Source organism: Notamacropus eugenii, chromosome 1, assembly GCF_028372415.1.
Source record: "Notamacropus eugenii isolate mMacEug1 chromosome 1, mMacEug1.pri_v2, whole genome shotgun sequence".
Lineage (NCBI taxonomy): Eukaryota > Metazoa > Chordata > Mammalia > Diprotodontia > Macropodidae > Notamacropus > Notamacropus eugenii.
In genome coordinates, this window is record NC_092872.1 from 366,345,580 (window position 1) to 366,371,460 (window position 25,881).

The 25,881-nt window shown below is 41.3% G+C and overlaps 1 protein-coding gene across 5 annotated transcripts in view; it reads right to left on the reverse strand.

The window, feature by feature from the left end:
- SIL1 (SIL1 nucleotide exchange factor) overlaps positions 1-25,881 on the reverse strand; it is a 260,982-nt gene that overhangs the window by 164,525 nt on the left and 70,576 nt on the right. For all 5 annotated transcript variants that reach the window (XM_072630421.1, XM_072630425.1, XM_072630424.1 and 2 more), the window contains 2 exons: positions 10,281-10,395; positions 172-307 (listed from right to left, as the gene is read on the reverse strand). In XM_072630421.1, the coding sequence (XP_072486522.1) occupies positions 172-307; positions 10,281-10,385 (241 nt within the window). In that variant the 5' untranslated portion in view covers positions 10,386-10,395. The remainder of the gene's footprint in view (positions 1-171; positions 308-10,280; positions 10,396-25,881) is intronic.

Below are 25,881 nucleotides of genomic sequence, written 5' to 3' on the forward strand. Positions count from 1 at the left end.
CCCATCTCATTCACAGCATTGTCCCCCTCCTGCAGGCCAAAGAGAGACTGTTCCTTTCAACATTGGACTCTCAAGATCAAAAAGAATACACAGGCTCAATTCGAAGTATATTTTTAGGATTGTTTGGGGTTTTTTTGGTCAAATCTCTAGGCCTGAAATTAAGCCCATTACCTGGCTGAAGAGTCTGCCATTGGTTCGTGGGGTAAAACACATTCAAGTCTTCACCATCAAGTTCTTCCTCTGACACTGCCTCTTTCTTTTTTTCCTGGATATTGGTCTTCTCTGGACTGGACAGTGAGAAATGCTTCTATATTAAAAAAAAACCAAAAAACAAATTATGACCCACTATAACTGGACAGCAGAGAGAACATGACTGCAGGGTTCCATGGCACCATGTTTTCCATGCCAGAGATGAAACGTGTCAAGGATGAGAAGAGAGAGAATATGGTTAAGTGACTGAAAAGTGGTATGTGGAATTCAAACGCCCAGTGTCTCCAGTAAAGAATATGACCACAAAAGGTATATCCAGAAAACAGATATATTTGTTTAAAAGTCATGTCACCTTTCCTGTCTTCTCATACCTGACACTCCCCTTGCCTATTATACTCTTTGATAAGGTGACACTGGCCTCCTGATTGTTCCCTCAACAAGATACCAAAATCTCAGCTCTAGGCACTTTCTCTGGCTGTCCCCCATTCCTGAAACATTCTCCCTCCTCATCCCCACCTCTTGGTTTCCCTAGCTTCCTTCAAGTTCCAACTAAAATCCCATCTTCTTCCAAGTCTTTCTTAATCCTTCTTAATTCTAGTGCCTTCCCTCTCTCAATTATTTCCTATTTTATCACAAATATGTAGTTTGTATGTATATTTGTCTGCTTATTGTCTTCTCCACTGGGTTGTGAACTCCTGGAGGGTATCCTCAGTGCCTACCATAGGTCCTGGAACATGGCAGGTGCCTAATAAACTTATTGACTCTAAGGAGAGTGGGAGACTAATCACTGAAGAGGACAAAACACCCAGGCTAAAGTCAGTTTTGTGATACTTTATTCCTTCTCTCCCCTGGAAAGTTAGAAAGGATTTAATGAGAAAGGGTCTGAAGCACTTTTGAGTTTGAGGCATTTGAAATAAAAAACACTATTAATTTTTGCTCCTTTCAAGTCTCCTTCTTCCCCTGCCCATGAAATTTTCTTCCTGTCCTAATCCTAGGCTTGTAGCAAAGAAACCAAAAGAGACTGGGCCCAGTGATTTTCAGTCCAAACCTGGGTGTTGTGGTATTGTGGATGGGCTTACAAGATAGCTGTAAGTTGATGGAAAAACCAGCCCTCCTCAAACAGAAGTAACTGAAATTGACCACTTCATGAAGCACCACTCATGGTGTCCTGGACACAAAACTAGATTTGGAATTCTAAGGTTTGGGATCAGATCCCAGCTCTGTCATTTACTATAATCAGTGTGACTTGGATCAGCCACTTTGTCATCTGTGGGCCTCAATCTCCTCTACTGACAAAGAAGGGGTGGGCAGTTGAACTAGATGTATCACCCCCAAGGTCTCTTCCATCTCTCCAACTATGACCCTGCGGTTAGTATAACAGACTAACTCTAGAGCCAGGAGGACTTGGTGAGACTCTCAACTCTGTCACAAACCAGCTATGAGCCTGGGAGAAGTAACCTTTCTGAGACTGTCTCCTCCTTTATAAAACTGGGGCACACTCTGTACTAACTACTTCAAAGGATTATCACGAGACTCTGATAAATTAATGTAAGTAAAAGCACTTGTAAATAACCTAGTAATCATAAGCAAATAAGGGGAATGCAGAAAATTACCTGTCAAATCTATAAGGAAGAATTCATGATCAAACAAGAGACAGACATAACCATAGGAAGTAAAACAGATAATTTTGATTATATTAAATAAAAAGGCTTTTTTTGCACAAACAAAACGAAGGCAGTCAAAATTAAAAGGAAAGCAAGAAATTGAGGGGGGGGGGTTGGAAATTTTATACCAAATTTCTCTGATAAAGATATCCTTTCTCCAACATATAGGAAATTGAGTCTAATTTATAAAAAATAAGAGCCATTCCCCAATTGAAAAATGACCAAAGGATAAGAACAGGTAGTTTTCAGAAGAAGAAATTATATGAAAAAAAACTATCTACCTCCAGAGAAAGAACTGATAGGGTCTCAATGCAAATTGAAACAAAATTCTTCACTTTATTTTTCTTAGGGTTTTTTTTTTTTTTTTGCAACATGGCTAACTTGGAAATATGTTTTGTATGTTTCATATGTATAAGTGATACCACATTTTTGCCTTCACAATGGGTGGAGTGGTGAGAGAGAGAAAATTCAAAACTAAAAAAAAAGTTTTCATTAATGTTAAAAATGAATAAATAATAAATTTTTAGAGGACAGAAATGTAAAATTAAAAAGAAAAAATCAGCTAACAGTCATATGAAAAACTGCTCTATATCTCTAATTAGAGAAATGCAAATTAAAACAACCTCACACCCATCAGATTAGCTAACATATCAGAAAAGGAAAATAATAAATGCTGAAAGGCATGCAGAAAAATAAGGACAACAATGCACTACTGGTGGAACTAAAAACTGGTCCAATCATTCCGGAGGGAAATTTGGAACTATGGACAAAGGGCTATAAAACTGTGTATACCTTCTGACCTCATAATATTAATACTAGGTCTGTACCCTAAAGAAATCAAAGAAAAAGGGACATATATGTACAAAAGTACTTATAGCAGCTCTTTCTATGTTGGCAAAGAATTGGAAATTGAGGAGATGCCCATTTGTGGGGAAATGGCTGAACAAGTTACAGTACATGAATGTAATCGGATATTACTGTGCTGTAAGAAATGATGAAGGGGATGGTTTCAGAAAAAACCTGGAAAGACTTATATGAACTGAGGTAATGTGAAGTGAACAGAACTAGGAGAACATTGTATGCAATAACAGTAATATTGTAATGACAATCAACTGCAAAAGACTGAGCCGCTCAGATCAGTACAATGATACATGACAGTTTCAAAGGACTCACAATGAAAAATGCTATCCACCACCAGAGAGAAAACCTATGGAATCAAAGTGCAAAATGAAGTATAAATTTATTTTTCTTGCTATTTTTTCCTACAGTGTGCTAATGTGGGAATGTTTTACATGACTTCATATGTTTTCAGAGGATCACATTTCTTGCTTTCTCAGTGGGTTGGGGGAGGGAGGGAAAGGGTCTAGAACTGAAAATAAATACATACACACACCAATACTATTTCTTCATCTGTAAGATTTGAAGGATAGAATAAATTATCTCTACTGTCCTTTTTAACACAGAATGTATGTTCTATGTGAATATGATTATAATCTTCTATCCCCTCTACTGATTATCTGGTTTCCAAAATCCCCCCACCCAGACATGTCTTCCCTCATTTCTTTTTTTTTTCCATTTTATTTTTTTTTAATTTATTTATTTAACTTTTAACATTCATTTTCACAAAATTTTGGGTTACAAATTTTCTCCCCATTTGTCCCCTCCCCCCACCCCAAAACACCGAGCATTCTAATTGCCCCTATCACCAATCTGCCCTCTCTTCTATCATCCCTCCCTTCCCTTGCCCCCATCTTCTCTCTTGTCCTGTAGGGCCAGATAACTTTCTATACCCCTTTACCTGTATTTCTTATTTCCTAGTGGCAAGAACAGTACTCAACAGCTGTTCCTAAAACTTTGAGTTCCAACTTCTCTTCATCCCTCCCTCCCCACCCATTCCCTTTGGAAGGCAAGCGATTCAATATAGGCCATATCTGTGTAGTTTTGCAAATGACTTCCATAATTGTCGTGTTGTGTAAGACTAACTATATTTCCCTCCATCCTATCCTGCCCCCTATTGCTTCTATTCTCTCTTTTGATCCTATCCCTCCCCAAGAGTGTTGACTTCAAATTGCTCCCTCCTCCCACTGCCCTCCCTTTCATCCTCACTCCCACCCTGCTTATCCCCTTCTCCCCCACTTTCCTGTATTGTAAGATAGGTTTTCATACCAAAATGAGTGTGCATTTTATTCCTTCCTTTAGTTGAATGTGATGAGAGTAAACTTCAAGTTTGTATCTCACCTCCCCTCTTTTTCCCTCCACTAAAAAGTCTTTTGCTTGCCTCTTTTATGAGAGATAATTTGCCCCATTCCATTTCTCCCTTTCTCCTCCCAATATATTTCTCTCTCACTCCTTAATTTCATTTTTTAAAGATATGATCCCATCCTATTCAATTCACTCTGTGCTCTTTGTCTGTGTGTGTGTGTGTGTGTGTGTGTGTACTCCCACCAACTACCCAGATACTGAAAAGTTTCAAGAGTTACAAATATTGTCTTTCCATGTAGGAATGTAAACAGTTCAACTTTAGTAAGTCCCTTATGACTTCTCTTTACTGTTTACCTTTTCATGCTTCTCTTCATTCTTGTGTTTGAAAGTCAAATTTTCTTTTCAGCTCTGGTCTTTTCATCAAGAATGCTTGAAAGTACTTTATTTCATTGAAAGATCATTGTTTCCCCTTAAGTATTATACTCAGTTTTGCTGGGTAGGTGATTCTTGGTTTTAGTCCTAGTTCCTTTGACTTCTAGAATATCATATTCCACGCCCTTCAATCCCTTAATGTAGAAGCTGCTAGATCTTGTATTATCCTGATTGTATTTCCACAATACTTGAATTGTTTCTTTCTGGCTGCTTGCAATATTTTCTCCTTGACCAGGGAACTCTGGAATTTGGCCACAGTGTTCCTAGGAGTTTCTCTTTTTGGGTCTCTTTCAGGAGGTGATCGATGGATTCTTTCAATATTTATTTTGCCCCCTGGTTCTAGAATATCAGGGCAGTTTTCCTTGATAATTTCATGAAAGATGATGTCTAGGCTCTTTTTGTGATCATGGCTTTCAGGTAGTCCCATAATTTTAAAATTATCTCTCTTGGATCTGTTTTCCAGATCAGTTGTTTTTCCAATGAGATATTTCACATGATCTTCCATTTTTTCATTCTTTTGGTTTTGTTTTGTGATTTCTTGGTTTCTCATAAAGTCATTAGCCTCCATCTCTTCCATTCTAATTTTGAAAGAACTATTTTCTTCAGTGAGCTTTTGAACCTCCTTTTCCATTTGGTTAATTCTGCTTTAGAAAGCATTCTTCTCCTCATTGGCTTTTTGAACCTCTTTTGCCAATTGAGTTAGCCTATTTTTCAAGGTGTTATTTTCTTCAGCATTTTTTTGGGTCTCCTTTAGCAAGGTGTTGACCTGCTTTTCATGCTTTTCTTTCATCTCTCTCATTTCTCTCCCCAGTTTTTCCTCCACCTCTCTAACTTGATTTTCAAAATCCTTTTTGAGCTCTTCCATGGCCTGAGCCCATGGTATATTTATTTTGGATGTTTGGGATACAGAAGCCTTGACTTCTGTATCTTTCCCTGATGGTAAGCCTTGTTCTTCCTCATCTGAAAGGATGGGAGGAGATATCTGTTCACCAAGAAATTAACCTTCTGTGGTCTTATTTTTTTTCCCTTTTCTGGGCATTTTCTCAGCCAGTGACTTGACTTCTGAGTGTCCTCTCCACACCCACCTTGCCTCCAGATCTGCCCAGCCAGCACTTGGGGTCTGAGATTCAAATGCTGCTCCCCAGCCTCAGGGCTTTGGGCAGGGGCAGGGCTGCTATTCAGTGTGAGATTAAGTTCAGGTGCTCAGATTGGGGCAGGGCCACCTCAAGGGGGCTCAGTTCCCTCAGGGGGTTTATGTGGAGACCTTCAACCTGCCTGCTTTGGGAGCCCTTGTCTGCTGCTGCCTCTGCTGCTGCCTCCCGAGGGGGCCTAAGTTATGGGGACACCTTGCTCCCCTCTCAGCGAGCCCAAAAGACTATCTCATTGACCTTTAGTGCCCATGAGTGGAGGGACCTGCGTGGCTGCTGGAGATTCCATCCCTGAAGCCTGCTCAGATCTGCTCCTCTGGGTGCCATGTGGCCAAGGCAGGGCTGGGCTCTGCTCCGGGTCTGGTACGCAATGGATCTTTAGTGTAGGTTTTTCAGGGCTCTCTGGAACAGAAATCTCCTCTGCTCCATTGTTCTGTGGCTTCTGCTGCTCCAGAATTTGTTGAGAGTTCTTCTTTACAGGTATTTTATGGGCTATGGGTTTCGGAGCTAGCATATGTGTGTCTTTCTATTTTGCCATTTTGGCTCCTCCCCCCCTCTTATTTCCTATACTTTCCAAGTCCAGCTTTCAACTAGCAGTGAGAAGAAAAGTATCAGATAAACTACTCTTTATGCAGGAGTTAAAGAGATGATAATGGCTTAATACTTTCCAGACCTCCAAGGGCATTCACATTTTAACAGGGGACTAAGTTTTCATTTGAAGGAATAAATCTCTTCTGGTGGAATAATAGGCCAAATATGAAACCATCAAAGAGACACTTAAGGATGGAAACCTCTCAAATTACAGTATTTCAGGTAGCTGCCAATTTATAAACCTGAACCCTATATATCAATGGGCAGTCCCTTCACCGTGAGTGACATGTGAGAAATATGCTCACAAAGAAATAAGATCTTAACTGATGAAGTCAGAAACGCAGTTTATTACACTCTTGCAAGAGTGGGAGTCCTATGCATAGGGGCGCAGAGAGCTGGGTGCAGCCTGGTTTTAATTTCCATACCTTGACTTCAAGGTCCCTCTCCCTATTACTCATTGCCTGGATATAGCTTCCTGAACCACTTATTTGTTTTTCTCCTAGATGTGTTCCCCCTCCCTAGTCATGCATTGCATGTGCACTCAAATTAGCTTGCTCCATCCTGGGGGTATGTTGGTTTATATTAAACAGCTCTTTAAGTATGCATACAAACTGCCCTTTTACCCAATCAGAAGCCTAGTTCTACCAAGCCACAGCTCTGGACGGAACTAGCTACACCTTACTTATCTTTCACTTTTCCTACAAGGCTGCGAGTGTATGTACATATCACTTCTGTGGAAACAGAACTACTTCCTTTTCTCACAGACAACATTCACACACAATCACACAACTGTTTTCTCACTGGGCTAACTCTCCACTTTCTATCTGCAGTTCTATTTGGTCTGAACTCCAGGAACATGATGCAACCACTCCCACCTCCACCCCCACCCCTACTCTGTCCTAGCCCCAACCTCCCCACACACACCCCACTTCCTTTTCCATCTTCTTTTTGTGTGTATGGTCTTCCCACATCAGATTGTAAGCTCTTTGGGGACAGGAACATTCTTTTTTTCTTATATCCCCAGGGTTTATTAGCCCAGTGCTGGGCACAAAGTAGGCATTTAAATGTCTATTTTACTATATTGTATTCTACACTCCTCTATACTACCTGACCATCCCTCAAGATTAGATTTGTAGGGTTTCACCTGAGCACCTAAAAGGTGTGAGAAAGAGAGGCTGGGGCCACTGAGGAACAAGAAGCAGAAACCTTCCTTGATCAGCACAGTCAGACTTTCTAAAAGGTTTTCAATGGTTGGTACAAATGCCTTTGGGAAAGTAATTTCAGGTTGTTGGTGCTGTTAGCCTGGGCTCTGGACACCCATGAATATATCATTAACAGTCCATTTTTACTGTTGTGAAGGTGGCTGACTGCATAATTTGGATTTTAAATGCCACCAGGACAGCAATTTTTATGGTATGAGAGAAAAGACACTTCAACTCCTACTTGTGCTTAGCACATGATGAAAGATTATGACAAATGGATACAGCTTAGGAACAGCCATAAGGATAAAAGCAGCTTCTGTTGATGAAAGTCAGTATTAACATTTTTTCTGAGACTAGACTCAACAGAGCTAATATAAATGGGCCAGAATAATTATTGTTCTGAGAGCTCATCTATTTGGTTGGACTATTATCCAAAAGGGACTTAATAACATGAAGTCCTTAAGTAAATTCATCAGCACGCCTTTGTTAATTGTGCATCTGTTAAAGCTCAGAGAGGAGGGAGGAAACCCTCACAAACCTGGGAAACACAAAACTAACTCATTTTCAAATGGGCAAGAACAGGGAAACAACCCCATCTTCGTCCTTCAGTATCCTTCCCAGTATTATCCGAAGGCCAGCGACGCCAAGCACTCCATAGCTAGGACTCATGTCCCACGACCACACACACACAGTCATACTGCATAGACAATTCTCAGAACAAGGACATTGTAATCCCGTTACTATTCCCCTTTAAGGATGATAATGAAAATGGCTCTGAAAGATCTTCATGAGGAAGCATTAAAGGTTCAAAGGGACAAATGAGTCTACAAAACACATTTTCTCTCCAGCTTGACTACAAAGGAGGGGTGAGAGACAAAGGAGAAAACAAATGATTTCAGAAGGAAGGTGAAAATTTGCCATGAGCCAAAGGTGAACCTTGGCAGCACTAAAGATTTTTATTAATTTGATCGCAATTGTCATTTGCACTTTAAGGGCCTCTCACTGGAAAGCCTGGAAGCACTTTACCCAGTGCTTGGAAGATGGAGCCTCAGGAGGACTCCATGGGGGTGGACCCAAATGGGCCAGGGAGGGTGAGACTATCAGAGAAATAACAATAAAGGCTTCACTCTAAGGCAGTGGCATGGTCAAGGGCAGAAAGTAAATCATAAAGGAAAAGTAAGCCCAAGAGGAACCTGTGTTTCATGTGTTATTTCCCAGGGTAACAGAACGCCAGCTGTGGTAGAAGCTATATCAGTGAAGAAAGGACAGAAGAAAGAGAGGGAGAGAAGATGGAAGAAAAAAAGAGACAAAAAGAAAGGGACAGAAGGGAAAGAGAATCTTTCCTTGAAATTTGAAGGACCTGGGGAGGAGCCAAGATGGCAGAGTAGAAAGACACACATATGCTAGCTCCGAACCCACAGCCCATAAAATATCTGTAAAGAAGAACTCCCAACAAATTTTGGAGCAGCAGAAGCCACAGAACAATGGAGTAGAGGAGATTTCTGTTCCAGAGAGACCTGAAAACCTGATGCGAAAGGTCCATCGAGCACCGGACCCGGAGCAGAGCCCAGCCCTGCCTTGCCCGCATGGCACCCAGAGGAGCAGGGATGGAATCTCCAGCAGCCGTGAAGGTCCCTCCACCCACAGGCACTAAAGGTCAGTGAGAGAGTCTTTTGGGCTCGCTAAGAGGGGAGCGGAGTGTCCCCATAACTCAGACACCCTCGGGAGGCAGCAGCAGGGCGGCAGCGGCGGACAGGGGCTCCCAAAGCAGGCAGGAGCTCGGATCCATTGTTGAAGGTCTCCACATAAACCCCCTGAGGGAACTGAGCCCCCTTGAGGTGGCCCTGCCCCAATCTGAGCACCTGAACTTAATCTCACACTGAATAGCAGCCCTGCCCCTGCCCAAAGCCCTGAGGCTGGGGAGCAGCATTTGAATCTCAGACCCCAAGTGCTGGCTGGGTGGATCTGGAGGTGAGGTGGGGGTGGAAAGAAAACTCAGAAGTCAAGTCACTGGCTGGGAAAATGCCCAGAAAAGGGAAAAAAAATAAGACTATAGAAGGTTAATTTCTTGGTGAACAGATATTTCCTCCCTTCCTTTCTGATGAGGAAGAACAATGCTTACCATCAGGGAAAGACACAGAAGTCAAGGCTTCTGTATCCCAAACATCCAAAATAAATATACCATGGGCTCAGGCCATGGAAGAGCTCAAAAAGGATTTTGAAAATCAAGTAAGAGAGGTGGAGGAAAAACTGGGAAGAAAAATGAGAGAGATGAAAGAAAAGCATGAAAAGCAAGTCAACACCTTGCTAAAGGAGACCCAAAAAAATGCTGAAGAAAATAACACCTTGAAAAATAGGCTAACTCAATTGGCAAAAGAGGTTCAAAAAGCCAATGAGGAGAAGAATGCTTTCAAAAGCAGAATTAGTCAAATGGAAAAGGAGGTTCAAAAGCTCACTGAAGAAAATAGTTCTTTCAAAACTAGAATGGAACAGATAGAGGCTAATGACTTTATGAGAAACCAAGAAATCTGAAGGACCTCTATTTGCAATCTTTGACCTCCATTACAATCGTGAGCTTCCTCACTATTAGATTTTAAGATACAACTTTCAGAAACTTCCCCATCAGACAGCAACAGATACACACACACACACACACACACACACACATATATATACAAATATACATGCGCATGTCACAGACAAGTAGCAATGAACTGAACCTATCTAATGCCTTCTCAGCCATCCCCAGCGTAACTCAGCAGTTCCAAGAAATGCCAGTGATTTTTCAGCTCAGTGATAGGCTTCTTTCTGTTCATAAATCAAACACTTACCTGGACATGATTATTATGGCATGAAGAGATACATGCAGATGCCAGCAGCCAAAGCACTATGCCCAGCAGGGATATCTTTGATGGAAGGAGAACTTGGTGTGCCATGGTCACCAACCTAGTGACACAGAAAAGAGAAGGTTAGTATGGGTTTAATGTCATCTTTTTCATTTAACTGCACACCAACCAACCCGTTATTCCCAGCATCCATGCCATACGTGGATCAGCAGCTCACACTATAATTCACTAAGGTGATACAGAGATGAATTTAAAAAATTAAACATCCCAGCTGTTAAGGCCCTAAGCCACTCACCACAATGGCTTTTCCCAAAGTTTTCATCCCTTCTCAAACCTCTTACACCTTCTCTTCCCCACACTCTAGGCTGAGAATCTGGCCACATAGTTTAATGAAAAAGAGTGACATAATTTCCTAAGACTTTCCTCTCCTCATGTCACATAACTCAGATTCTTCCCCCACTATTTCTTCTGTCAACTAAGTTCCATAAGAAGTAGCCCTTTTCCTTGACAAAGGAAAACTGTTTATGTCCGTAGTTGATCCTATTCCATCCACCAGACTATGTACCCTTATAAATCTTCCATCTCTCCCTATATATTGGCTGCTACCATTCAGCCTACTAACATAACCACGTCTCCTCATCTTAAAAAAAAATACCCCCAATTTAATCCAACTATCCCTACTATAATCCTGTATTTCTTTACAGTTTTGTAGCTGTAAACTACAGCTGTAAACTGATTGAGAAAGCCTTCTACAATAGATGCTTTCTCTTCCTATCTTTTTACTCATCTTAGGCACCTGCTATCAACTTCATTTGATAAGAGCTCTGCACATGGAGTCAGAAAGACCTGAGTTCAAGTTCAGCCTCAGATACATACTAGCAGCATCACATGGAGTCAGAAAGACCTGAGTTCAAGTTCAGCCTCAGATACATACTAGCAGCGTCACCCTAGGCAAGTCACTTAACCTCTGCTTACCTCAGTTTCCTCATCTGTAAAATGAGGATAATAACAGCACCTACCTTACAGGGTTGTTGTGAGCAGCAAATGAGATAATATTTGCAAAGCCCCTTAGTATGATGCCTGGCACATAGTAGACATCATACAAATGGCAGCTGTTATTATGCTCCCTTCTAAACTCTCTCTATTCAACTAAAATTGCTACCTCCAAAGTTACCAGTTTCTCTTAATTGACAAATCTAATGGCTTTTTCTCAACACTTCTCTTTCAAGACCTCTCTGCAGCCTTTCACACTGTCAATCACCCTCTACTCCATTATATTTTGCTTTCATAACACTGCCCTCTCTTGGTTCTCCTCTTACCCCCAAGGTTTGGTAGAATCTCAATAAAAGATTCATTAGGTGTTCTAATCAATTCTTACATTCAATTATCTCTATGCAGATGATTCTCTGATCTGCTTATCTAGCTCCAACATCCCTCCTGACTTCCAGTCTGGTAAATGCCTTAGTGAACATCTGGACCTAGATGTTCCAGCAAAATAGGTGTCATTCTAAACTCAATATGTCCAAAACTGAACTTCCTTTTCCTTTCAAAACGCTTTCCTCTTCAAATGTTCCTATTACTTGTCTGGAAGGAACCACCATCTTCCTGGTCACCCAGGATCACAACCCAGGTGTCATCCTTGACTCCTCACTCTCTTTTACCCTCCATATGCAAGCCATTGCCAAATCGATTTTACATTCCAAAGGTTTCTCTATATAAGCCTCCCTTCTTTTCTGACACTACTACCACACTGGTACAGGTCTTCATCATCTCACACCTGGATTGCTGCAATAACCTGCAAGTTGGACTCCCTGCCTCAAGTCTCTCCCCACTCTGGTTCATATTTCACTCATCTAAGTGATCATCCTAAAGTATAAGTCTGACCCTATTATCTCTCTCCCTTTCTCTTCCCCCATTACTTCCAGAATCAAACATAAAAGCCTGTTTGGATTTTTAAGCCCTTCATCCCCTGGTCTCTTCCTACCTCTCCAATTTTCTTATACTTTACTCCCCTGCATGAGCTCTATGAGACACACAGACAGATTAGATACAGCCGCAGATATAGAATCTTATTTTAACAGTTGTTTCCTTGTTGTTTCCCCTCTTAGAATATGAACTCCTTGAGGGCAGTGACAGCATTTTTGCCTGTTTCTGTGTGTCCCTCGCCCCAGAGCTTGGCATAATGCCTGCCACATAGTAACCCCTTAATAAGATTTTTTACTTAACTCAAAAAAGCACTAGACTGGGAGGCAGTGAACCTAAAATGTGTTACTTTCTAACTGTGTGATTCTGAACATGTCCTTTTACTTCTGTGGGCCTCAGTTTACCTAGACCCATCTGTAAAATTATAGGATTGGACCAGAAGATATTTAAAGGCTCTTCCAGTTCTACTACAGAGTATAAATTCTAAATGGTCATCAGCAATTTAGCTACAACCAATACTGAGTTAGAGACTGATAATCATTCTCAAGTGGTAGGTTCCTGACTCTACGGGTCACCTCTATAACATTAGCTAGCCCAGAGAAGGAGCAGTAAACCAAACTGAAGCTAAAATCTCTACGTGAGAGGAAATCAAGTTTACAATTCTTCTATAGTATATGTGCCTCCTTTCTTATGAATCACACATGCAGAAATTATTCCATTCATATCCCAATACCATCACATCCCCAAAAGCCTTCTCTTTGCCAGCAGGCCATAAAGACACTAGCACAATACTCCCCACTTAACCTTACCTGCACATCAGTCTTAAAATCCCTACAAGCCCTTTTGCCAAGCAGTTTGCCTGCTTGCCTATGGGAGCCCAACTTCCACCTTCCATCTCTTAGTACCTTCCCCATTATCCTTCTAAAGGACAACGCAGCATCAAGTAACAGAAATCCTCCCTCCCATAAGATTAAAGACTGCCCTGTTCGCAATCTTATGACACCTCTAGGGTCAGCTAGGTGGCCCAGTAGATAAGAGTGCTGGGCCTGGAGTCAGGAAGACTCATCTTCCTGAGTTCAAATCTGGCCTTGGATGCTTAACTAGCTGTGTGACCCTGGGTAACACACAACTCAGTTTCCTCATCTGTCAAATGAGTTATAGAAGTAAAAAGGAAACCACTCCAGTATCTTTGCCAAGAAAACCCCAAATGAGGTTAAGTCAGGTACAGTTTAACAACAACATGGCACAAGAGGCTGAAAATTCCCCAGCTAACAATGGGTTAAGGCAGAGGTGGAGTTAAGGTTGGGAAAGGAAATGAATGAAATAGCACTAAAGTCTATTAGACTTTATGTCAATGAACCCAAGAAAATTAGCCAGGCCTTTAGTTCAAACCCTTGGCCACCATTAACAACAATATTCTGTGACTATGGATTTGATCCTACAACCTTGGGATGTCCCAACAGTTCTTTGTTCCAAGGTTGTCCCCCCTCTTTCCCACCCTGAGCAGTCCATGATTCTCTCAAGTCAAAAGATCTATAAGGTCTCTTTGAGGCACTGACAGGAGTAGGGATCATAAAAACCACAATCCAGATTTGCAAATGATCTAAGGGAAAAGGACTGGGAAAACCCAGAATACACATCAGTAGCTCTGGGATTCATTCTAATTGTAGCCTAGAGTGATCATGCATGAGTAGGGGGCAGGTAAGTGGCACAGTGGGAGAGCGGCAGGCCTGAAAGTCAGGAGGATCTGAATTCAAAGTGTCAAAATCAGATACTTACTAGCTGTGTGACCCTGGGCAAGTCACTTAATCTCTGTTTGCCTCGGTTTCCTCAACCCTCAAATGGAGATTATCATAGTACCCACTTACCAGGGCTGCTGTGACGTTCAAATGACACTACATAAATGCTAGCTGTTATTATTATGAGTTGTCTGTTATCTCCTCCCCCTGCCATAATACACAGAATTACAACAGTGTAATTCTGAGGTTTATTTATATTAATTCAAATATCTTTGCTGAATCTCATATCCACACCTTCCTAGTATTCCTTCCCACAATTTCCCAAGGAATGGACCCCATGAAACTGTTGGGTTGTGATTATCCTAGTTCCCAAACTCGATTTGGGGATGGGGGGGGGGGGGGGGTGAGAAGATGGACGACAGTCCTTCCCAAGCCCTCTTAATGCTAGTTGTCTTCCTTCTGTGGGTTATTTCCCATTTATATTGTATACAGCTTGCTAGTGTACATTTGATTGTATGTTGTCTCCCCCCACTAGATGACGAGCTCCTTCAAGGCAGGGACTGTCTTTGCCTCCTTTTTGAATCCCCAGTCCTTAGTACAACACCCAGCACATCAGTAGGCACTTAATAAATGTTTATTGACTGACTGACTTCCCAAAGGACATCTGGAACAGAGAAAGAAAATATTCCTGTTGGCCCAGTGTTGAGCTAAAAAAGCCTAACTGGAATGGAAAAGCACAGGCTCAGACACTAAAAATAGCTGCTGCACTTTTTCAGCAGAAAAAGCCTTTGGTTTTTGCTGGGTTTTCCTCCTTTTTTTCCTTTAACAAACTGGGAAGGCTGAGTGTCATACAAAGCTTCCCATGGTCAGGCTCTCGAGGGGTACTGGTTCTAGCATTCCTAGAGACAAGGAGTTCACAAAACCTTGTTCTTCTCCAGGATGATTTGTGACAGCCACAAAAAGTGAGGACAAAGGGCCACAGGCTATGACAGCTGATGGAGGGTGGCTGCTAAAGCAGGAACTGCTTCCCTCCCTGAAGCCCTTTCTACCAAGGAGCAAAACAAATCCTGGGTCTCCTGCTGCCTAAAGGGGAAGAAGAGGTGGGAGGAAGGGATGAAGAAGCAAGCTTAAGAACCATACAAACAAGGATGAAGGGAGTCAGATGAACCCACACTTTCAGTCCAGTCATATGGGTTTTCATTTCTCCAAGCAGTACAAGTTAATGTAATACATAGTAACAAATGGAATTGGATCCCCTTCGTCATAGCCACTGCTAAGCAACAAAACAGGTGTTGGAGAATAGGAAGGAAAAGAGGAGTAGAAGGAATCGAGATAGGATGAGGATGAAGAGGAGGGGGGAAGGGGATGAAGAGAACCAGGACAAAGAGGAAGGAGAAGGAAAAAAAAGGAGATAAACTGAAGAAAGGTCAGAGGTAGCTGACTGGCAGACCTCACTTCCAAAGGGACAGGTTGATTTGTTGCCATGCACAGTTGGTACAGCAGGAATGGTAACTTCCACATGGCTCCCAACAGGCACAAGCATGCATAAAGAGAATAACACCTCCAGCAGCTTCCTCTAGTCACAGAAAAGAAGCCCAGATTGATCAATTCACCAGTTAGATCCTTCATCTTCCCAATAAACCCAAACTATACAGTTGAGCTAGTCTTCCCTTTAATTCATCCCCCCTCATAAACCATAAGCCAAGACAGCTGAAAGGGCTACAGAGAAATGAGGTCAGGACTCTTCCCCCTTCCTTCACTCCCAGTAGCAATGGTCCCCAGATGGAAGGCCCAGGAACAAACATCAACGAAAAGGAGTGAAGGTGGATCCTCCTTCCAGTAAACCAAGGAGAGCTGACTAATCTGCACATAACCTAGCCTTCACCTAAAGCAAGACAGATAGAGGGAGAACATAGTTTTCCCTGGGAAAATTTTTCTCAGTTTTACCCAGAAAACAGACCAAGGTAAATGCTCCACAGCTTGTGACCAACAAAGCTACGCAGGGTCTATCCAAGCAGCATTAGTAAGAAGTAGCCCCACACTTGAAGTCAAAAGATCTTCTGATGTTAAGAAGGAAAAATGTCTACTCCCTAGCCACAGGGCCAGATGAGCACATAGTTTTCATAAATACTTGGGGAGAATTCCCTGATATTCTCTTCTTACCTATTTTCCTCCTTTAGGTCCAAAGCCTCAAACTGCCTGGAATACATCTGTGACAAGTTCTTTCACCATTACCCTTGGACCTATCCTGTTGACAGACCTGCATTTTTTATTTTATTTTCTTCACCTGACTTAAAAGATCATAGCTCAGCCTAAGAAACAGAAGCTTATTTCAATGTTCCACCAACAAGTCTTCCCCTAAGTATCCTTGGGCTTCAGGACAAAAGAGATAATAAGGTACTTGAGTTGCCCATTTTGCTATCAAAATCGGCCATTTATGGGCTGTGCCACTACTTAAATAAAGGTTGGATGTTCTCAGCAATCTGTAATACCAGCTTACAGCAGCCCAAAGCAGGTACTCTGGGGGAAGAGGGTGGGTAGGGGGTTGGGGATGGGGAAGGAACACTCCATTCAGAAAGAGCAGGAAGAGGGAATGCAGGGACCTACGCCGGGATGGGGAGTGGGGGGAATCACAGATCAGACAAGATGTTTTCTTGTAACCTGTCCCAAGGCACAAGTACAAAAGGAAGAGAACATACGCTGAAAAAGCCAGAGAAGAAGGAGGTACTGAGAGCTTGGTTTGGCTCCTACACATTGAAGTATAGCTAAATCTGTTCCAAAGTCATAATTCAATAGACCCTCTAGGGATAAGATATTCCAGAATTGCTAACTACAGAAGTCCCTACTGAAACCCTTCTGAGGCCACACTAGAATTTGACTGATTATCACACAGGCTCTCCCTGAATCTTTGAGAAGGAAGGGAAAGGGCAGCAGTGGATTTTTCCCCTCAGATCACATATGCAGTCAAATCACATGCAAAGCCCAAACCTGAATTCTAATCAGGTATCCTGCTTTACCATTTAGGGTTCTCTCTACTAGTTCTCTCTCTGCCTTCCAAAGAGCATCTGCATACCAAGCAGTTCACTCCACAATTCAAACTTAAGAGACAAAAGCAATTTGTTATGTTGCAATTCACACATGAAGGAAAGGGATTTTAAACAAAGACTCCAGCAGCTGAAGATCAGAAGGAAAAACCGGAAGGCAAACAAAGCCCATTCACCATATTTCCAATATCATCAATCTAAGGAGTCTGTGGCTATTGCCAAAAAGAACAGCCAATACCCAGGGACAGCTGGAAGAACAGCTGGAAGACAATACACTACTTTGCAAACTGAAGGTTAAAGAGTGAGTTCTTCTCTAAGACACACATTCATTATTATTTATGGGCTGCACTAGAACATGTACACATGTACAAATAGTCACTCACCTCTTCACAAACAAGAATTTGCCATCTAAATTGAATAGGCAAATGGAAAGCAGGAGAATAATATGAAGAAATAGCAGAGAAAGGCCACTGACAACAGAAAACAACATACAGAGAAGTAAGGAAAGAAATGAATCATAAAGAACAATTTGAAGGAGGAAAAAACCTCAGAGGGTCAAGCATGCAGCCTTTTTTCTCAGGAATGTGATCTACAGAGAAAAGTCACGAAGCAGACAGTGAGCTAGAAGAACCCTGAGCTGTGCAACAAAAACCGTGGGTTCTGACACCATGACACTCACTAATTCACTGTGAGACCAAAAGCAAATGATGGGGTCTTAAGGTCTGACCACTTGCACAATCAGAATGGTACCTTCTCCATAAGGCTAAAAAACTGAATGAAATGAGCTATATAAACACTGAATGCTTGCTGTGATCACACCAGGATAGATTCAAGGGGAAAAAAGGAAAACAGTTAAGAAAGAAAGCACTAAAAAGCTGTATGATTTGGGATATGTCCTTTCATGTCTCTGAGCTTCAGTTTCCTTACTTGTATAATGAAGGGACTGGACTAGATGACTCTTAGTCTATGATGTCTAAGCTAGAAAGAACAGAGGGAACAAGATAAACCCTGGGACTGTGGCTGGATAAAGAGCTAAAAAGCAAAGAAAGGCCAGAAGAGCCAAAAATAAATAAACGACGAATATAATTTAGGCTTTCCTAAAGAGGCATGACCTACCCTGACAAGTCCCTATGGAAAAGAATCCGTTCACTAGTTCAATTGAAAACAAAGTCCCTACTGTATTAACAGGCAGCAAATAACACCAGACAGAAGAGAACGACTTACTTTTGATGTGTGATATAGAGACTGAGAAGGTAACAACAGGTGCTGAGTTTCTAAGGAGGTAAGGACATTAAATCCTGTTTTAGATGTCTTGAGTTTGGTGAGGTAACAGGACATCCAAATAAAAATGTCTATTATGAGCATTTGAAGATATGGGATAGGAACTTGAGTGAAAGGTCAGAACTACAGATTTGGAAGTCATCAATTGAAACTCTAAAAATGGATGAGCTTTTCACAAGAAACAAATTAAAGAGGGAAAAGCAGAAGGTCAAGACTTGAGCCTAAAATAAGACAGGAGAAGGAAGAGAAGCCAACAAAGAAATAAAGAGTAGTCAGAGAAGTAGGAGAAGCAGGAGAGTGGAGTGTCATAAGCAATTAGTCAGTAAGAATTTAAGTGCTTCCATACTATTTAATACTAGGGATACAACAAAAGGCAAAAAGTGCTCCTGACCCTCAAGGAGCACATTCTAAAATACGTAAATAATTACGCATAAGCAAGATAAATAGATACAGAGATAGGACATGTATATACTCATAGATAGACAGAGAGATAGATGGATGCATAAGGGAAGAAAATCTAAGAGGGAAAGAGGAGGGTAAGAAGAGAGAGAGAGACCAAGAAATGCCTCTTATAGAAAGGGGGACTTTAACTGAGTCTTGAAAAAAGGCAGGAAAGGCAGGAAGGGGAAATAATCAATGAAAGGACATGGAGTCCAAACTTGGAGCATCGCACTGAAGGAGTAATAAGCAAGTATAGCTGGATCATAGAATGAATGGAAGGAAGTAAAGCATGAGGAAAGATCCAGGTTATGAAGGGCATTAAATGCTAGAGTGTTTAATATTTGATCCTAAAAGTATCTGGGAGCCAACTAAGTTTACCAAGAGAAGGAAGTGGATTTAATATAACCAGACCTGTGATGTAGGAAAATCACTTGGGCATTTGTGTGGAGGATGAATTGGGGTAGAAAGAGGTCCAAGGCAAAGAAACCAACTAGAAGGCTATTATAATAGTCCAACAAAGAGGTGATCAGGGTCTATACCAGGGTGTCCTCTACTAGGGTGGTCACCATGCAAGTATAGATAAGAGGAAATATGGAAAAGGAGGGGATGATAGTAAACAATATCACATATTGGAAGTCAAAACAGAATTGTGAGGCAGACCACTCCATCTGGCCAGCACCATACCACCCAAGGCAAGAACGTAAAATCATGTCTCTGTTCCCTTCCACTGGCCACATACACCAATCTAATGTCACAACAGCTAAGCATTAAATGTATATTTTTAATATTTTCTGCATTTCTCAGTTTTACGTGCCAGAAGTAAATGCCTCACTTGCCTTGCCTTTGCTATGGCTCTGGATGTGGCAATAAGCTAAGAGAATAGTTTCAGTGAAGTGGTGGAGACACAAAGTGGAATAGAATGTGACTGTGTCACAGGCCTCCACAATCAGGCACTATAATCTTTCCAGACTTACCTCATATTACTCCCCATACTTACTCAATATTTCCATCAATGTGGACTATTCTCTGTGTCCTAAAATGTTCCCCATTTATGCTTTCCTGCCTCCATACCATTGTTTAGTATATTATTTCCAAGGCTTGGAATTTCCTCCACCTCCCACTCTACTTTGCTAGGTTCTTACCTATACTATTCTTTTAAAAAAACTGATTATATTAAATAAAGTGATTTTCCTAAAGCTAAGTCTTCAATAAAGCTTTCCCTGGACCACCCAACTACTAGTCAATTTTAACCACTGAACCTCATATGTGGCATTTTTACATCTCTTGAATGCACTTACATATTATTATGTATTACAGTTATTTATGTCTGTGTTATACCCCTACTACACTATAAGTTCCATGAGATGATTGTGTATTAATGAAATTTCATATCTCCCATAAGGCTCAACACAGTGCCTACTCAAATTTAACTGAATTATGTATCAACAAAAATAGAGTACCCAGATCAAGAAAGGTAATTATCTGACTATACTCTGAACTGATCAGGCCACTTCTGGACCATAATGTTCAAATTCTGAGAAGTATAACTGACATTTCATATAAAGAACAATTAAGGAACTGGGGCTGTTTAGTCAAGATAGGCCGTAAGGGGAACAAAAATCATCTTCAAATACCTGAAAGGCTATCAAGTAGAAGAAGTATTAGATTCAGTCTGTGTAGTTCTAGAGGACAGAACTAAGCAGATCAATGGTGTAAATCTAAAGGAGACAGGTGATGGATCAATGAAAAGAAAAACTTCCTAATAATTAGAATTGTTTAAAAAAAATGGAATGGGTAGACTTCAGAAACAGTGAAACTCACCAGACACAGACTCAATGAATACTATAATATTCAAGCAGAAACTAGATTTAAGGGATATTACAGAGGGAACTTAGAAACAACATGGTGCAATGGACAGGTACTTAGGCTTGGATTCAGAAAGAGCTGGGTTCAGCTCCCATTTCAAACACATTCTAGTGACTCTGGTCAAATCATTTAACTTCTCTGTGCATGGAACAAAAACTTATATACTAAGTCAAAGGTCAGTTAAAATTTATCTCACATAAGGAGTTCTCCACAATGACAAAATCTCTGACTTTTCACATTTAGATAGAATTCTTCTTGTTCTAGTTGGGGGTCTGAATGAGATAATCTCTAAGATCTTTTCAATGATCCTCACAACACTTCTGTGAAGTATGCCAAGAGGAAGGATCTTGCCAAGGTTATTATTCTACATGTCAGTGGCAAAGAGAGAACTGGAATCCAGGTCCCCTGACTCATAACCAAGTCCTTTCTCTAGTAGGTTAAAAGGGAGGTTCTCTAGATTGGAAACTCCTAGAAAGGAGAGAGTGATAGGGATTTCATCTTCTTTTTCACACCCCTGCCTCCTGCTACATATGTATCTAACATACAATAGCATAATGAAGCTACAGCTAGAAGTAACTGACTGTTTTATGTGGGGGAAAAAAAAAACCTCAGAGATAAAAAAAAGAGACAGAGAGGGGAGTTACCCCCCAGCACTACCCCATTAAGGTGCTTTCCATCCTGTAAATAAGATGTCTCTATTAGAGCAATTGTTCTGCTGAGTCAAGCGACTGTCCACAAGCTGAGTCTCTGATCTCGCTAAAAGTTATGCTTGAGAACGTCTGCAGACCTCATCTGTATTGGTGACAACAGGAATGAAACTTCCATTAAGGCTCTTCTTAATGGGAGGCATTTGACTGATGCTTTCTGGCTCTGCATCAGCACCGGCTGCAGCACTAGCTGAGTGCACCCACTACAGATTCCACTTCACATTTCAAAAGAATCTGAAGACTCAAGCATATTTCATTAATTCCCACTGCTGTGTCTCCTTCCTTTAGTAATTTAACTCTAAAGATGGACTCTAGAAGATTTGTGGGGATACAAGAAACTTAGTAGATCTCTACATCCTGAAATCTAAAGCATTCCCAGAGAATGGCAGTAAACACTCAGGAGGTGAAAGACAGGTGTGGGGTAAGAGGCAGGAAGTTAATGCTTCCAGATTCTTTTCTGAGCTAAGCCTTCAAACTCCCTTTATGTCATGGACAAATTCTTCCATCTGCCTCTCCAGTTTCTGGGGGTCTAAACTAAGGCTCAACCCCCCCCACATCCACATTACCCCACTAGTCCAGCCCTGACAATCCTCAGAAGCACAGACAATGAAATTTTAGAAAAATACTAAGATACTTACAAGTATCCTTCCCTACAAAAGCTCCAAGCACTTCTCTGTGATCTCAACCCTCCAACACAACATGCTTTGGGACTACAGAACAGCTAAGGCAAGGTTTATCCACCTACACTTTACAAACAATATAAATTGGGTCTAAAAATGGTCTGTGCTTCATCCACTGCCCAGCACACAGGACATCTATGGATGAGCTGGGGCCATCAAGCAAGGCTTAGGACTCTCAGACTTGTGCTGGTGTACAAAACAAACAAATCAATATTTATTCTGATACAATAGCTCCAACATTTTAGGTGACAGAGTTCCACCATCTCCCTGAGCTCCAGAGATAGGTCCCAATAAGAAATGATTAGCATCATCACTGCTACCCCAAGGTGATGGGCCCCCTACCACAAAAATAAACATAAATTCTCCTTGTCTTTCTAAACAGCTAGTGGCCACAGCTCACCCAACTGCAGTCCCTAAGAAAAGCACTGAGGAGAAAACCTAATAAGGACTAGCCAGCATCTTAATGGTTATTGTTCTGGGTAATCTGAGACATTAATTATCACTCAGTAATGACGAGGTGGGCAACAATTACAGCTATAAAATAAACTAATTCAGAAACCCCAAGAAAACAGTATTTACTCACTGAAAGTACTTAGCACGCAGACCAGGTCACAGAGTGAAGAACTTGTTACTACTATGTTGGTACCAAATGTGCCTTCCAGGTACATCAGCAACTAAACCAGTATTCTATTTTATTTTTAACACGTACAAGAGCCCAGGGCTATTTATAATCTTGGATGCTTTAAAACTTGAAAGGGAGATGAATTTTAAAGTGTACACATTTACATACGTGGGTGGAAACACAAAAACCAGACGCCTTGCATGCAGTTTAGAGAATCATAACTCAAGGCTTTCATGATCCTACCTAATGCCCTGAGAAAAATCAGGAGAGTTCTCCAAGGAAGGTAGGAGGCTGGGTGGGTAGCCAAGAAACAAAGAAACCTAAACTTGGCACTGGCAAGGCAATTAAGGAGCAGATATTTTTAAATACACTGGTTTTTTAAGCTAAATACATATCCATTTATTAATGGTTTTGGATCATAAGCCACATTTAATTCCAGGCCCCAGCATGTGGCCTCTTACAATAGACATTTAATAAATGTTTATCAAATGGAATTGCTACAGAGACTCACAATTTCCAACGTAATCATTTTTTTCCATATTCCATATACTATATGTATGGAAATGTTCTTTTTCAGTGCTTACTAAATTCATAGTAAAAAAAAAAATGTTTAAATTGAATTGTTAAAGACATGCTCTGAAAATACAGGGTCTAGCATGACTCAATCCTTTTGCGTGCCTACCTCTTCCATTTCCCTAAAAAAGAGGATGTTCTGAAAATAATATTGTCAGCAAGGACTTTTTTGACCCAACCAAAAGTTCACTCGCTGGTTTAGAAGGTAACAGCACAAATTTGCCCTCCTTTTCTCTAGGATCAATGCAATGAGAGTGAGAGAATGGGTGACAGTTAGAGATGGCCCAGAGCTGAGAGATGGAGTGTCTTGTTTGTGGAACAGCCCAGAAGGCTGGTGTCACTGGATTGAAGATAAGTGTCAGGGAACAAAATGATGAGGCTGAACCAAAATCACAGAACCTAAAACTGGAACAAGGACTCAATGCAAGTTCTTTAACTTAAATCTAATGCCCATGATCTCTAAGGTCCTTTTAACTCTAAATTCCATGATGTGAACCCAAACTAACTTTTTCAAAAAATTGTCTACTTACTAACAGAAACTGCTCACTTTCTCAACTTTTTCAATTCTCATCTCAGTCACTAGTTTGGGTTCCATTGGTCTGACCAGCACACCAACAACTAAACTATCATGTGTCAGGAAGACAGAAGAGCTATCTGGGATTGGGTCTTGAGTTCTGCATCCTCACTTCAGCTCTATGCATCTGCACTGCCTGAAGCCCACAGGAAGCCCAGACTTGCAGTTGGCACTCAGCTGACTATGGTAGGAATGGGAGAGTGAGAATCCAAAAGTACCAATTCTCTGAGACTGATTTTTACCATCCTTCTTATTCCCTCCATGCCCCTCCTCCAGCTCACCAGATATACAATCATCAGGTACATAAATATACAGAAACATCTTCTTGCCCTTCATAGCTAGGACTGCAGACAAACAACTCTGCCTCAAAACACAAAGCTGACTGTGGAAAGGGTCCCTAAAAAAAAGTCACATTTCCTGTTACAAAGGGCCCTACTAAGCTACAGCCTGGGATCTGAACAAAAGGACATTACACTTGTGAGCCTTTTCCTCCCGGGTATTCAGCACCTCTGTGCTGGCAACGGCTCTTCACCAGAATGCTCCTGGCCAGTCAGTCCCACCCTTGATAATACCTCTCCCATACCAGGCCTTTTTCCCCTTATGCCCAAATTTGCAATTTTAACAAGATACTTTTTACAAAGAGCTCTCTAATCCAAAAGAGTGAGTCTAATGGTAGGACTCTCTGGCACCTCAGTGGGTGGGAAAATTATTTTGGGGGTCAGGAATGTCTTTCAATGCCCTTCAAAAACATAACATGATCAGCTGTCTACCCTGCTTATTGAGACACTAAAAATCTACCTTCAGCAGGACAACCATTAGGTCAAGTGATCTTCGGTTAGTTTCATGCTAAATGGGTGCTTTTTTCAATCTCCCCACTACTTACCCTTAACTCCATGTCAACAGCTTACCCATTCAACCTCAATGAGTCTGTCAAACACAACAGAATCAGAGGAACATGAAAAACACTGATTCTAGCAGTCATGAAGGTGAGACCAAGAACACTTCTCTCCCTGGCCCCCAGTAGCATCTAGCCTAAACCTAGCTAGTCCCCCTCAGAATTTTATGACCTCAGAATTTATACTAGAAAACCAAAATGTGATCATCCCAAATCCCAGATGGCAGAGTGAGTATCCCATTCCAATAATAGCTCACTAAATCAGCAGTGAAGAGAATAACCAGGAAAAGAAACAGCTGAAATATTTTAGCAGCTGTAAATTATTTTTTTCTCCTCACAGGCCAAGCTCCCATCCAAATGTTTCTGATCCCCTACTCCTCATTTAAGGTTGGCAAGCACATATATATGTGAATACTGATAACTAAATTCTGGTTCAAAAAAAAGTATTAAAATTCTAATTAACTGATATTTAAATAACTATGTTTAATGTCAACAAATTCACAGTTTAACTTTAAACATACTTCAGTTTATTAGTTGCTTAATTAAATTTCTTAAGAACTCTGGACATCGGCACAGAATGTGTTGTCCACAGGGAGTCACCCTCAGCTCCCTCTCCTTGGTAATCTGAAGGAAGAAAATTGTAAGTACCACTGGCAAAGGCTAAAGGTAGCTCTGTACTCCCCCACATAGACTCCTAATGAGGTAGTTTCTCACCACAGCTTGGCTGGGATCAGGAAAGTAGTACAAATTGCCTAAATAGGGGAAAAACAAATTCTGCATATGGAAAGTAGCCAAACTGGGCTACAATTATTTCTGAAAGTGCATTTTTAAAAAAAGGAGAAAACTTGCACTTGCTTGCAGGCACATAAACACACACATGCAAGTACCCATGCATGGGCACATGGTGCCTGCGCACACACACACATTAGAGTGAGAGAAAGAGACTTTGCCCATCTGTTATCAGTTCTTCTACAGAGTGGTATATCACGAAACAGGCATACTTACTAAGAGGACACAACAGGAGTTAGTATAGCAGGTAGGGTTACAAGTTGACTTGCCAGCAGGCACATCAACAAAATCTCAGTCTGCCCCTGCCCCTGAGCCTCCATCCTACAAGTGATTGGATTTCATGGCACAGCCAATGAAATCTTCCTCAATCTGAAACCCAGGAGACAGATTCTTGAGTTCTAACTGTCTAGAATGTGATGGTGACACCTCTGGTGAGCCCAGGGAATTCACAG